Source organism: Physcomitrium patens, chromosome 9, assembly GCF_059467195.1.
Source record: "Physcomitrium patens ecotype Gransden chromosome 9, ASM5946719v1, whole genome shotgun sequence".
Classification (NCBI taxonomy): Eukaryota; Viridiplantae; Streptophyta; class Bryopsida; order Funariales; family Funariaceae; genus Physcomitrium; species Physcomitrium patens.
The window spans coordinates 10,352,425-10,369,235 of record NC_143418.1 but is presented as its reverse complement, the minus strand read 5'-3'; the positions used below and the strand labels follow the sequence as shown (position 1 = coordinate 10,369,235).

Below are 16,811 nucleotides of genomic sequence, written 5' to 3'. Positions count from 1 at the left end.
TATGTATATACTTATATTTATATATATTTATATGTATATATTTATATATATTTATATGTATATATTTATATATTTATATATATTTATATGTATATATTTATATATTTATATATTTATATATATTTATATGTATATATTTATATATTTATATATTTATATATATTTATATGTATATATTTATATATTTATATATTTATATATATTTACATGTATATATTTATATATTTATATATATTTATATGTATATATTTATATATTTATATATATTTATATGTATATATTTATATATTTATATATATTTATATGTATATATTTATATATTTATATATTTATATATATTTATATGTATATATTTATATATTTATATATATTTATATGTATATATTTATATATTTATATATATTTATATGTATATATTTATATATTTATATATATTTATATGTATATATTTATATATTTATATATATTTATATGTAAATATTTATATATTTATATATATTTATATGTATATATTTATATATTTATATATATTTATATGTATATATTTATATATTTATATATATTTATATGTATATATTTATATATTTATATATATTTATATGTATATATTTATATATTTATATATATTTATATGTATATATTTATATATTTATATATATTTATATGTATATATTTATATATTTATATATATTTATATGTATATATTTATATATTTATATATGTATATATTTATATATTTATATATATTTATATGTATATATTTATATATTTATATATATTTATATGTATATATTTATATATTTATATATATTTATATGTAAATATTTATATATTTATATATATTTATATTTATATATTTACATATTTATATATATTTATATGTATATATTTATATATTTATATATATTTATATTTATATATATTTATATTTATACATATTTATATTTATATATATTTATATTTATATATATTTATATTTATATATATTTATATTTATATATATTTATATTTATATATATTTATATTTATATATATTTATATTTATATATATTTATATTTATATATATTTATATTTATATATATTTATATTTATATATATTTATATATATTTATATTTATATATATTTATATTTATATATATTTATATTTATATATATTTATATTTATATATATTTATATTTATATATATTTATATTTATATATATTTATATTTATATATATTTATATATATTTATATTTATATATATTTATATTTATATATATTTATATTTATATATATTTATATTTATATATATTTATATATATTTATATTTATATATATTTATATTTATATATATTTATATTTATATATATTTATATTTATATATATTTATATTTATATATATTTATATTTGTATATATTTATATTTATATATATTTATATTTAAATATATTTATATTTATATATATTTATATTTAAATATATTTATATTTATATATATTTATATTTAAATATATTTATATTTATATAGATTTATATTTATATATATTTATATTTATATATATTTATATTTATATATATTTATATTTATATATATTTATATTTATATATATTTATATTTATATATATTTATATTTATATATATTTATATTTATATATATTTATATTTATATATATTCATATTTATATATATTCATATTTATATATATTCATATTTATATATATTTATATTTATATATATTTATATTTATATATATTTATATTTATATATATTTATATTTATATATATTTATATTTATATATATTTATATTTATATATATTTATATTTATATATATTTATATTTATATATATTTATATTTATATATATTCATATTTATATATATTCATATTTATATATATTCATATTTATATATATTTATATTTATATATATTTATATTTATATATATTTATATTTATATATATTTATATTTATATATATTTATATTTATATATATTTATATTTATATATATTTATATTTATATATATTTATATTTATATATATTTATATTTATATATATTTATATTTATATATATTTATATTTATATATATTTATATTTATATATATTTATATTTATATATATTTATATTTATATATATTTATATTTATATATATTTATATTTGTATATATTTATATTTATATATATTTATATTTATATATATTTATATTTATATATATTTATATTTATATATATTTATATATATTTATATTTATATATATTTATATTTATATATATTTATATTTATATATATTTATATTTATATATATTTATATTTATATATATTTATATTTATATATATTTATATTTATATATATTTATATTTATATATATTTATATTTATATATATTTATATTTATATATATTTATATTTATATATATTTATATTTATATATATTTATATTTATATATATTTATATTTATATATATTTATATTTATATATATTTATATGTATATATTTATATGTATATATTTATATGTATATATTTATATGTATATATTTATGAATATATTTATATGTATATATTTATGAATATATTTATATGTATATATTTATGAATATATTTATATGTATATATTTATGAATATATTTATATGTATATATTTATGAATATATTTATATGTATATATTTATGTATATATTTATGTATATATTTATATGTATATATTTATATGTATATATTTATGTATATATTTATGTATATATTTATGTATGTATTTATATGTATATATTTATGTATATATTTATATGTATATATTTATGTATATATTTATGTATATATTTATATGTATATATTTATATGTATATATTTATGTATATATTTACATGTATATATTTATATGTATATATTTATGTATATATTTATATGTATATATTTATGTATATATTTATATGTATATATTTATGTATATATTTATGTATATATTTATATGTATATATTTATGTATATATTTATGTATATATTTATATGTATATATTTATATGTATATATTTATATGTATATATTTATGTATATATTTATATGTATATATTTATATGTATATATTTATGTATATATTTATATGTATATATTTATGTATATATTTATATGTATATATTTATATGTATATATTTATGTATATATTTATATGTATATATTTATGTATATATTTATATGTATATATTTATGTATATATTTATATGTATATATTTATGTATATATTTACATATATGTATATATTTATATGTATATATTTATATGTATATATTTATATGTATATATTTATATGTATATATTTATATGTATATATTCATGTATATATTTATATATTTATGTATATATTTATATATTTATGTATATATTTATATATTTATGTATATATTTATATATTTATGTATATATTTATATATTTATGTATATATTTATATGTTTATGTATATATTTATATATTTATGTATATATTTATATATTTATATATATATTTATATATTTATGTATATATTTATATATTTATGTATATATTTATATATTTATGTATATATTTTATATATTTATGTATATGTTTATATTTATATATTTATGTATATGTATATATTTATATATTTATGTATATATTTATATATTTATATATATATTTTTATATTTATGTATATATTTATATATTTATGTGTATATTTATATATTTATGTATATATTTATATATTTATGTATATATTTATGTATTTATGTATATATTTATATATTTATGTATATATTTTTATATTTATGTATATATTTATATATTTATGTATATATTTATATATTTATGTATATATTTATATATTTATGTATATATTTATATATTTATGTATATATTTATATATTTATGTATATATTTATATATTTATGTATATATTTATATATTTATGTATATATTTATATATTTATGTATATATTTATATATTTATGTATATATTTATATATTTATGTATATGTATATATTTATATATTTATGTATATGTTTATATTTATATATTTATGTATATGTATATATTTATATATTTATGTATATGTATATATTTATATATTTATGTATATGTATATATTTATATATTTATATATTTATGTATATGTATATATTTATATATTTATGTATATGTATATATTTATATATTTATGTATATGTATATATTTATATATTTATGTATATGTATATATTTATATATTTATGTATATGTATATATTTATATATTTATATATTTATGTATATGTATATATTTATATATTTATGTATATGTATATATTTATATATTTATGTATATGTATATATTTATATATTTATGTATATGTATATATTTATATATTTATTTATATGTATATATTTATATATTTATGTATATGTATATATTTATATATTTATGTATATGTATATATTTATATATTTATGTATATGTATATATTTATATATTTATGTATATGTATATATTTATATATTTATGTATATGTATATATTTATATATTTATGTATATGTATTTATTTATATATTTATGTATATGTATATATTTATATATTTATGTATATGTATATATTTATATATTTATGTATATGTATATATTTATATATTTATGTATATGTATATATTTATATATTTATGTATATGTATATATTTATATATTTATGTATATGTATATATTTATATATTTATGTATATGTATATATTTATATATTTATGTATATGTATATATTTATATATTTATGTATATGTATATATTTATATATTTTCGTATATGTATATATTTATATATTTACGTATATGTATATATTTATATATTTATGTATATATATATATATATATTTATATATTTATGTATATGTATATATTTATATATTTATGTATATGTGTATATTTATATATTTATGTATATGTGTATATTTATATATTTATGTATATGTATATATTTATATATTTATGTATATGTATATATTTATATATTTATGTATATGTATATATTTATATATTTATGTATATGTATATATTTATATATTTATGTATATGTATATATTTATATATTTATGTATATGTGTATATTTATATATTTATGTATTTCTATTTGTTTAGATATTTATGTATATAGTTATATATATGTATATATTTATATATTTATATATTTATTTATTTATTTATGTATATATTTATATATATATTTATTTATTTATTTATTTATGTATATATTTATTTATGTATATGTGTATGCATATATTTATGTATATGTATTTATATATTTATGTATATATATATATATATATATATGTATATAAAGTCAACAATTTTTATGAATCTCTTTGATTAACTAGATTAAGTAGTTATTTTAGAACCAAAATATATCTTTATTATTTGAAGGCACATTTAGAAATATTAGAATGAAAGTTAAAATTAATACTTGTGATGTATAATTATATTAATATTTATTGGTTGTATTTAGAATTCCATATGTTTATTGTATTTTTTGAATATTCACAAAAAATTGTTTGAAACTTGACAAAAGAAGAATCACGAAGTATTTACAATGCCTTGTCAATGCTGTCCTGAATGCACAAATACCAATTTCAATCCTTTCTTTATCTTATGCTTAATGTATTTCTTTAATGAATGAATTTGAGCTTTATTTTTATACATCAAAAGTTCACTTTAAGCGTTTTAGAATCAAACTCTAGGTATATTTAGTGTTAGAATTGAAGATTTTAAAGCTAAACTTTTTTATACATCCTAAGTTTACCTCAAGCTTTTCAGAATCAAAGTCTAGGTGTATTTGGTGTTAGATTTGAAGATTTTATAGCTAAACTTCTGGATTAGGTGTATGTTCTCATTCACACCACCACTGAAGTCTTAAAGATAGCATTGTGTACCCAGAAAAGATTTATGAAAAAAATATCCTCTTCCAAATTTTTAAAAAGTATTCATTGAAAAACTCAATCTGTGGTGAAATGGCTGTTACTAACATTACACGAATCAAACCCCTCAATGAGCTATATACACATAATACAAGTAAAAAAGTAGAACACATACACACAAAAGTTGATCATCGTGATTCTGTTTTTTTTTTTTTAAATGTTTTCCAAAAGAATGTAAGTTGTACCTCAAAAATGATAAAAAGCTCTTGCCGAACTGTCACAATGCCGAAAAGAAATCGAAACCTAGACGCTATCTGAAGTGAAACTTCCGAATAGTAGAAGTATCAAACATACAAGTGCAAGACTGTTCCAGCATTTCGAGGTGGCTAAGTGACAATCGTACCTCCTCATCACTCTGAACCAAGGGATAACCACAGGAGTTGTAACTTGAGATCAGAATATAATAATTCATGCCTACTTCCGTTGCTTTTTTCTGGGCTTCTCAGGTGTATCACATTGAATCCTTTTTCTAGAACTCTCTCCGGAATCCTCTGCAGCTTCTTGAAGCTGTCTGTCTTGCCTTTTCCAGGACCCACTTTTCATGGACATCAAATCCTCAAACCGGGGCCTTTTCCACCTTCTATTGTGAAGGTAAGAAGAGTGTGCTACATGGCTTCCAGAGCTACTTGAGGACCTGAATTCACTGCCTTGTCGTAACCTTTTTCTGAGGGGAGTTTCTTTAGGCTCACTAATCTTACAAACTTGTTCTCTACCTTGGCATGGTAATGAAAGGTCGTAGCGAGCTTTCTTCGATCGCTCCTCGAACATGTCTGATTCCGAGTCACTCGAACGCATGGACAAGTCACTGTCCGACCGCCCATTCAACGAGCTACCTGACGTCTCAGTGACTTTCTCCTCCCGCAATCGTTTCCAAGCCTCTGAAACACTTATTCCCATATCTATAGAAGCAGAAGGCCTGTTTCTTGTATTCTCTCTCTTTAGTCGCTTCCAAGTGTTTGTAAGACTAGTTCTTACTTTTAGCTCACCACTCCTAGATGATCCCTCCGTTGTCACAACATCAATGCGTGGCTTTTTCTGTTCTTGCTTTGGTGGTGATGCATCTCCCTTGCCAGCTCTTCTTTTTCTGTCCCTATCGGTCGAAGCTCTCGGCTTCAACCTTGACGAAATGCTTACAGTATCTTTCTCCAACAGAATAGCATCTTCCTCCTGTTCAATAGCCCTCTCATTCTCCTCTGCCAAATGAGCGGTTCGCAAGACCTTTCGGATCAGTTCATGTTCCCTAATTTTCTCCTGCTTTCCAAATTTGCGTTCCTCCGCAGCCGAACTTGGTCCTACATCATTTGCAAGGAGATCTTTTTCTTCAGAGAAGCTTTCAAGACTTCCTCTTAAACTCCTATCTGAGGATCTTTTCTGATGATCTAAGACTTTTGGTAATCTTTTCCACTTGCTTAGGAGAATCTGGGACTTCTGAGAATCACATACGTCTGATAGCTTGCTGCCAAATTCTTGTATACTCGATTCCGGAACCCTGGAATTTTTTGTTCCAAGACCCTCCACGACCTTGTAATCATGGCCATCTTCCCTCTCTGGTGGATCAATACGAATGACTTTCCGTGATGATCCATTGATGACAGAGTTTCTCTTCTCTGTGCTGGCATCACAACAATCCTCCGCATCTATTTCGATCACTTCATCCAAAGCTCTCTTTCTTGAAGACTTTTGACGTGATGAAAGTGGCGGGATCTTCTCGGCACTGTTAGAACTGACACCAAAAAATTTCGAACCAAGTCGATTTTTGGATCCTTTCCCTTTCTCTACAGCTTCGCTACGTGCCATGACTTCCAATCCAACCTCCCTAAATGAGAACTACCGAGAATGCTCACTGTTCACAGCGGTCATGTGAAACCCAACCGTCGTAAGTGAACACATATCAGATGGTCACCAACTTCTGGGAAATTAGACCTGTCAAGAGTACACACTGGAGTGGTTCAGACAATAATTTTCAAAGTCCCGAGACAAGTAAAAAACCTAATACAGATTAAATAGCCAATATAAATGGAAATGGAAATATCATCCAACGTCAAACGAAACTCCACCACGCCACCAAAATAATCTAAAGCATCAAACTGCATTACAATCCTAAAAAATGGAAAGGAGGATTTTACAAAAAAAAAAAAAAAAAAAAAAAAAAAAAAAAAAAAAAAAACTAGTGTAAATTATGCTGAGAAAGATGCAGTATAACGAAATTGATCAGGAGGAATTAACATACTGCGAAGATATGCAAGGCAAAAGGTTGGCTTCATTAGAAAGCATTCTCTATATTATCAATGTTCAATCGAAGACAGCAAACAAGTCATCTAAAATAGTCTATTTCTTCCATGACATTACATCCCCCAGTGTGCGCATGCGCGTGATGGCTGCAGATTCCCCTAAATTACGAACAAGCCACAACATGGAATGAATTCTGACCAAAAAATTACAGAACGAGAACATGTCTTTAACACCGCTACACCTCACACTCTCGTTCCCAAACACAATGTCAAAATTCAATTGACCAGATCATAGAGAAGAGATTCCACTCACGTTGGCCCTCAAAACCCTAAACCACTTCCCCATCAGCCCCAGCACACCAGTCGCACCTCCTACTCAAAAAAGCTGCATTTCTTTGCTCCAGGAAACACTTCAAGGGAAAAATGCTACATCGCACCGCAACACACACATAGCCAGGATTCAATTCCTTACGAGATTGTGACGACGTTGTACACTCAGCACCTACGTCTCTCAACAAACACGCAGCTCCTCTGAAAGCAAACGGCACCCGACCATCGTCCTAAAACCCAGGTCTCAACCCTGACCAGATACCCATTTGTTCAAAGACCTAAAAATATTCGAAAAGAATCTTCAATCACAAGCATTCGAAGCTTTCGACTAGAACCCACGAAATGCTGATGCAACCTTTCAGTATCGAGTGGTAGCTAACCACCGACGTCCCAGAAACGATGCATTCTTCCTCACATAAATACCATCTCTGATGATTGGCAGGTCGGTTCTTGGAAAAGCCTTTGCCCAGTCAGAACCATCTGCACCGAATCTAACCCATTATATTACAACGCCGAAATGGACCAAGCTTAATCTGGTCGATGATGCGTACAAACTTCATCGTTTCATTTGAGCTTCACTAGAATAACGTAACTCGACAGAGTGCTTCAAGTCATGCTCGAATTTTGAGGATTCAGGTTGACGTTGATGTTGTAAATGTGAAGAACGATGCTATCATCGCACATATTTGTATGATGTAAGGAACTGTTCACTGCTGTGTAACACAGCAACTTTTAAACGTCACTGAAGCTGATTCAAAAGGTTTTTTCATGCTGAATTACTCTGTTGTGTGTGCATATTGGTGGTGATCTGGAGTTGAGCAAATCTTGCCGAAGGAGGACCTTCTTCTATTTTTAGTAATATAGAGCAAGGATATTATTTTTCTGTGACAGTAGGAGTCCATTACTATAGTTGGAGGAAAACTGCAGGTCTCGTACGTCGACAACCAAATGTGATTGGATTTCAATTGGAAGAGTGCGCCATGCTCATTAAGCTCATGAACTCAGTTGATCACATAGACGTCTTTGAAAAGTGTAATATTCTTCAGTTTTGGAAACGAACATGTGTTGCCTTCACTCCAACAAAGCAAGACCTGAAATTTTCGAATGAACTTCGTTGTGTGGGCAAGGGCAGACAAGAAGAACGAATCCAATTGGGCAGAGGGCAATCATAATTTTGAAAAGAAACAAAGAGCACTTCAAGGCATTGCGCAAGAAGGTAAAGTCAGAGACGGTGACTCTGACGGCAGGAGATTTGGATATCTTATTATCAGTTGAAGGTTGTAGAATTGAGGTTCTGTTAAATATTTCAGAAGGTTAACGCGGCGAGAGAATCACTTTTGCCTCTATGGAAAAAAGCAAAACTTACTGGTACCAAACCATGAAGAAACGCATGCTCATCCGTTGTGGTCGGGACATGATCGTTTTGTCTCGACCTTCCTCATGCAAACGGGTTGAGTCGGCTCGATTCATGCAAGGGTTAAAACTGTCGCATATTGGCAATTGGAGAGTAATGGACTTCCGATCTTATTGCTGGTTGAGATAGAACGACACAGAACCATCGCAGTTGGATTCTTCTTTGTTGATAATCCAGTGCTTGGGGATGAGCCGCTACGTTCATTGAGATATTTGCGACCAACACGATATAGTGTGCGAGATTCAAAGCCCCAACAATCCAAAAGGTCACCACAGTGGTCCTGTAGTTCCAATTGATTGTAGTTTTGGCAGCAAGGTCAGCAATGGATCATAAAACGAATTCTCTGGCTCCATTCGAAATGTCTTCGACGTTGCAGATAGCAGAACGCTATACAATTATGTTACTGTTGGCCTTCAAAGGAACACAAAATGCTTCTCGTTGTGACATATCTTATTTTTTTAGTAGTTGGAGCTTAATCATGGATCAAACAATCTTGCATACCCTCTGTGTATTTGCTCTTTGCGACACAACTACACACTTGATGCCCTAAAGTCCAAGGGATGCTCCACAAGTGAAGGCATGCTTTAAAACCCTGCAGCAAGTACAACAGATGATCATTATTAAAATATTAATAATTAAATAATTAAATAACTCATGGGCTCTCTGGCACAAGAACGTTGCTCCCTGCTGACAACATCCACTCTTACCGTACTCACTAAATCCAGCAAAGGACGATGAGTGGGCACTACCGATCGGCACTTCCCGGACAGCTACAATGCTAACGTGAATCCTCAGTTTCTAACTTCACCTCATCTACTTCCTTGACACGATAAAGCACACTTCCCGTTAAATCCCGAAGCTACTAGTTGCGAGACGAGGAAAAAAAACAAAATTAAGTAAACTTGGAGGCCAAAAAACATAGAAAAAGGAAAAAAAAGCCTCGCGTCCAGTGTATCCCGATTCACGATTCTCCAATCCCGACGACGAAGGGTTCCCACACGCGGTAAACGGCAGCAAAGGCAAAAGGGATCCTGTCAAAAGCCCCGAGGAACCGCGCTTTCAGTGGCTGATAACGGATCTAGAGTGGTGATTCCGGCGGTCAGTGGCGAACGAACGTTCATCGAACCTAAACCTGGAGGTGGGTCAAAGCACCGATCAATGAATAACGCGATGTGGGGGCGAGCGTGCAGACTCGGCAGCGCAGCTGCGCATCTCCCACCCACGGTTCCTGCTCCAGCGTCGCCCAGCCCCGAAATGACGGCATTCTTCTTGCTCTCACGACCATTGGGTAACAGAAAGGCCACAACTTACATAATCACACACTCTGTCTCACCCACTTGCGGCATCATTGGCTCACTCCTCGACACAACTCCTCCTCATTTCATCACCGCGTGCTGTGCCGCACGCGAGCACCGTAACACACCGAGCTCTGCATTCCTGCACACACAATGCTTCCCCACCACAGTAACAACATTCAGCGAACCTACTGTGCCTTGCCCACTTCACTATTGCTTGATAATTATTTATGCGCTTATGTATCCAAAGCCTGCAGGAAAGTTGTAAGTTACGATTGTAATCACCGCTCAAGTGTGATGCTTTTTGGAGGAAAAAAATTGTGTGTATCGTTGGTTTTTGTTGTACTGAGAAAGAAACAAATGAGAATGCACGGATTTGAGTTCATGCTTGCGTGTCAAGTAAAAAGTTTGTTTGTTTGTTAGTTGTTGTTGTAAATTATGTTAAGTGCGATATGGTCACTATTTTTTGCTCTTGTGGTGACAAAGGCGTTGTCGAAACCAAGATGAGTGACTTCAATGGAGAATACAAAATACTTCCGTAATGTGATTGGTGGGTGAGGATGTATTTGTACATGCACTCCTTGCTCTGATAACACCAATGCATTTATTTCACATATGGCATGCTACTCCTTTTATAACATATTTCACAAAGATGAAACAGACAAATAACTAATACGCAAATCTGATTTTCATTGTGAAATTATATATCCAGCCATTACATAATGTTATACATTACATATCACTAAAACAAGTACCATGTTGGAAAATAAATGATGAGTAATGGTATTATACATACATATATATAGAGAGAGATAGAGAGATAGACAACATGCAATTATATTTACAAATAATAGAGTCAAGGTTAATGCCTTGGACATTCCACCTAACTTAATGTGGTGAATTTACTGTATTACGTATTTAAATTTGGTAACTACAGTTGCACTATTGGAATTGAAATTATTAGCAAAAATTAATAAGGATATGGAATAAAGTATAATTTTTGTATCAAAAAATAGAAATCAAGGACAAATGGCAGTGGTGATTTGTTCACAATGCTCAGTTACATGGAGTAGAATGTTTACATACAATATAAATCTGGCACAAAAACCAAAGATATAATCAATCCCACGCATTTTTAACAACACATGTTTGTTGGGTTTCATATTTTCTATAAATATATATATATATATATAGATATATCCCACACACACACATATGTATCTTTTAATGTAATACTATGCTGCACTAAATGACAAAATAAATGAATAAAATATCCAAGAATCAGTTTTCTTTCTTATTAGCATAAAAAGTAAACATCAAAAATTCATACAAAGACGTTGAATTATGCATATACCCGTGCCGGTTACAACATGACATCACGATCATACCAGATATCTTACAACAGGATACTTTTAACTTTTGAAAACAGAGCGACACACAAGTAGTTGAAAAGTTACACCCAACATGCAAAAATGCACCCATTGCTAAAGTAAAGTTATTGCTTGAAATTTGATGTCATCATAATCCTATGGTTTTAGTTCTTACTATATATATATATATATAAATAGATATGATTTTCTGAGAGACAGTCTGAATGGATCTTTAAGTAACATTCTAATTCTTTTCCAAGCTACTAATGTGTACAGTTACAAAAATGCCATGAAATTTGTGAGGGGATATTATTGTGGTAAATGGCGTTGAAATCACAACCATGATGGTAACTAAGGTTTGGTTGTTGCCCTTATCCATGGGTCGAAGAGAATGAAGCGAGACAAACTTAGAAAAATGCGGGAAGAAAAAAAAAAAAAAAAAAAAAAAAGAAGCTTTAATATACTCTTCCTCACTGCATCCACCGGAATTTTCTTGCAACGGCAAACCCCTCGAGACAGACAGACAGACGAACGCACCGACGGAGAGAGAGAGTGACGAACGAAGACAGGAATTAACGAACGGACGGACGGACGCACGCAAGGTGAGTGTGAGAAGCCACCGTGTGAAAGGCAATCCCCGACGCTGTGAAGAATACGAGCGACGCAGGTCCCCGTTCACAAGACAGAGGCACCACGTCGCAACCCCGCAAAAGGTACATGGCACCGAATATCCAACATCCCCGACGCTGGGCTAAAAGGAGGAATGGCGGCAGAAGAAGCAGAAGAAGAAGCAGGACCTTGACCAATGAGTTGGGCAAGTGGGGGATTGTTGCAGACAATCGAGAGTGACGCGGTTTGCAAGAACAACCCTCCCATGCAACCCACCATCCCCATCCCCCCCTGGCCCTGAATTAGAGCGAGAAAGGCTGTCGTTCTCCCCGCTGCTGGATAATCTGGATGTCCATTTGAATGCCCCTCACGCGCCCCTTCATTTCTTTTATCGATACTCGTTTTTTTCTTATTATAAAGATTTTCACTTTTTATCCGGTTACCGCTGAGTCCATCTCCCATATTCCTCCGAGTCCCTCTCTCCCTCCACAGCATTATTCGGTGAGTGAGGGGAATCTTCTCACAGGGAATAAAGGAAACGATTCTGACCCCATTTGCGATGGTTCGGCACTTCGCATCCGCTATTCTCAGTTCGGGGGACATGGAACTCCTCGCTGCAGCTCATGTGCAACGGTGCGTGCCCAGACCAGCCCAACGCTCAGAATCTGTGGGACTTGTGATTCATGCATGGGCACCTTGTCATGAGAGGGACTAATTTTGCTTGCCAAAGATCCAGCTTCTTCCTTGTCTGCGAGTGGTTCAGTTCTATCCAATCTCAAATCCATCGCCTGATGTTACTGATGAAGCCCACTGCGAGGTGATTTTTTCCCCCGTCACGGCGGGTGCAATGACTCCCGAACCCACACGAGCGCACACCTCTCCTCTCGTCGCATTTATAGACTCGTTGCGTGTATCGCAACCGCATGCTGGACAGTGTTCAACATGTTTCCGAAGCACATTCAAGCTCCACATGTGCATATGTGCTCCTTTCTTTGTGCTGATGTAAGTGAATATTCAGTATCTCACTCTCGGATGCACGTTCCTATGTATTTTAATAGTTAAGTGCTGGATGCTTTCCAATGTGAAGGTTGGTGAAGATGTGCACTGTTCAAAATTTTGGAGAAAAAAAGGCGTTTTGGGGTTTATGGCATATCATAAATCCTGTTCCTATTGTATTCAGTAAATGATCGATGAGTTGATGGTTTTGAATGATCGGTACTGCATCGTAAAACTTATTACATGTTGATTGTGTTTCAATAAATGATGCATTTACTGGTTCAGAAAATAAACATTTTATTAGTTGGTTCAAACAAATTCGATGTAAGCATATGTATAAATGATAACAAAGAAAATGCATTCGTGTACACATACATACATAGCTAATCTATAATTTAAAACTGTATTAGTATGTTAATCACAAGAAAGTAAAAATAATTATCTGTATGAGTACACTTACATTAACCATGGTTTTCTAATAGCAACTATTATAAATAAGGAAATATAGTTGAGGTTTGTATGGATTCATTGTTGTATCTCAACCTGGTTTCATAAATTGTAAATGCAACCTTTAAGTTGTAATGATATTTTTTAAGAAAAAAGTTATAGTTTTGATTAGTGCATGACAATTGTTTGTGAAGTTATCATACTCTTTAAATTCAAATGAGTTGGGGTTTAATGTCTTCATTTGCCTTAAATTCTGTATGTTCATTTACTATTTTCTAAATATTACATAAAAAACAATAAAGTAATGTACTTTATGCTCCTCAGAAGGTTAGGTTTTATAATTCTGTACATAATTGTATTTTTACTTCAACACATGATAATCTTAGTGGAATTCACTCTAATTATAGCTCACTAAATTTCACTTAGCACTAATTTGTAAAAACCCTGCACATATTATTTTACTTTTTATTCTTTTATTTTTATTTTTTTATTTTTTTATTTTTTTCAACATTGTTACTCAAGCTCTCAGGGTAACAAGTAAGCACAAGACAAAATTTGTAAAGTCTAAAACTAGTAATACACACCAATTCAGGAATGAACTTTGTTCATTGCACACTTTAAATATACATAGCCTCCAGCCCAGGCTACTCTACCTGGAGTTTGATTGTGTCTGCACTAGTTCACAACTGCTTAATACAATGACTACTCAATCTTTAAGTAATCTATCTTCCTGACCCAAGCTTGAGCTGTGCCTCTGGGCTTAGTGGTGGTACTGTGAGTGTCTCTCTTACCTACTACCAGCCGTTGCTGATGAATCTTCAGCTGTTCTTATGTTGTTGGACTTGTTTGTTCTGGTGGATAACAAACACATGTCTTGATTATATATATATAATAGTTTGAATAGTCTACTCAAGAATGGAACATATGATTTCATTTTGCCCAAAGTATTGTAAGAATAATATTTCTTAATGAGCTTAACCATCTATGATGGTACATTTACTCTTTTATGCACGTTGGTAAATAATATTTTGATGTGATTTCAAATGGAATTGTCATCCAAGATGAAGCCAACTGTTTTATATGACTCATGCTCAGGTTCATATATCCTTTTTTAAGACTATGCCCACAACCTGTAAAGAACTAATAAGATTAGTACAAAAACACAAGGCAATTGTGTTGAAATTATTAAATAAGTTCTTTGTGACTTGGTAACGTTGCATATTTGTGACATCACTTGCTTTGCCAAACTTCTGAAGACTTAATACTGCATACCACAAAAGTTGAGAAAAATTTATTATTTATTATTTATGTTTATGTGTGATGTTTTCATGAGAATTAGTATATCTTTTTCTCAATAATAAAGAAGTTTTATCCCATAAAAAACTTTCATTAGAAAACCACCCCACTGGCCTTGTGGATCTTTTTACAAATTTTGAGACCAAATCTTCTTTTCTATGATTTGATTGGGACATATGTGGAATCTTTTAAATATTTAAATATTTACGATATGATAATATATTTTTCACTTATTTTTTCTCCAATAAGGTTTTCAAGAGTTAATCCTTTCTAAACAATGCCAAAGGTGTTAATGTTTCTAATGGTTGATTGCTTTAGTAATCCATATGAAAAAAGCAAGCAAGAAAGAAAACACACACATTTCTTAATTAAAAAATGACAATTTTTTTGAAGTGATTGATGCATCATTGATTACAAGTTATTTCATTGCTTCTCTATAACACAGAATTTCAGTTTTTGAATTATATCCTGGTAATTCATAAACCTCATTTTGTGATGCATTTATATTCTTTCCACAATTTGTTTTTCGAAACAACAGAAATTAAACTCGTCATATCATTGCATTGGTATATGATCAAACAAAAGAAAAAGCTCCTATATATATATATATTGAAGAACACGGATGCATTCCGGCAGTGCCAGAGATTCCTCATTTATTTTATTTTATTTTAATATATTTTAATCCAGTTTCAACGCATTCCGATGGTACTTCAGTGATTTGGAATGGAAGACAGGTCCAAAGGGAATCGATTATCATCAGCATCATCAGCATCACCATCCCAAGGGAGTTTTATTGTGGACCATCGGGTTTATAGAAATGCGTGAAGCAGGGTGAGATAGAGAGATAGAGACAGAGGTTATGAAAGGAGGCCAGGCTACGAGAGAAAT

At 28.0% G+C, this 16,811-nt stretch overlaps 1 protein-coding gene across 6 annotated transcripts; it reads right to left on the bottom strand.

The window, feature by feature from the left end:
* Window positions 1–6,059: 6,059 nt before the first annotated feature.
* Window positions 6,060–11,426, bottom strand: LOC112286421 (uncharacterized). Of its 6 annotated transcripts, XM_090253142.1 has the most exons (3): window positions 11,222–11,426; window positions 8,852–10,502; window positions 6,060–7,858 (listed from the first exon to the last, which is right to left on the bottom strand). In XM_090253142.1, the coding sequence occupies exon 3, from the start codon at window positions 7,730–7,732 to the stop codon at window positions 6,350–6,352; it is 1,383 nt and encodes a 460-aa protein (XP_090109268.1). In that variant the 5' UTR covers window positions 7,733–7,858; window positions 8,852–10,502; window positions 11,222–11,426; the 3' UTR covers window positions 6,060–6,349. The 6 variants fall into 6 exon arrangements, with proteins under 6 accessions (XP_090109268.1, XP_024384059.1, XP_024384060.1 ...); XM_024528291.3 differs by lacking the exon at window positions 11,222–11,426 and having other exon boundaries at window positions 8,852–11,002; XM_024528292.3 differs by lacking the exon at window positions 11,222–11,426 and having other exon boundaries at window positions 8,920–11,002.
* Window positions 11,427–16,811: the final 5,385 nt, after the last annotated feature.

Coding starts and splice junctions, on each gene's coding strand:
- LOC112286421 (XM_090253142.1), bottom strand. CDS start 7,732: ATGGCACGTAGCGAAGCTGTAGAGAAAGGGAAAGGATCCAAAAATCGA.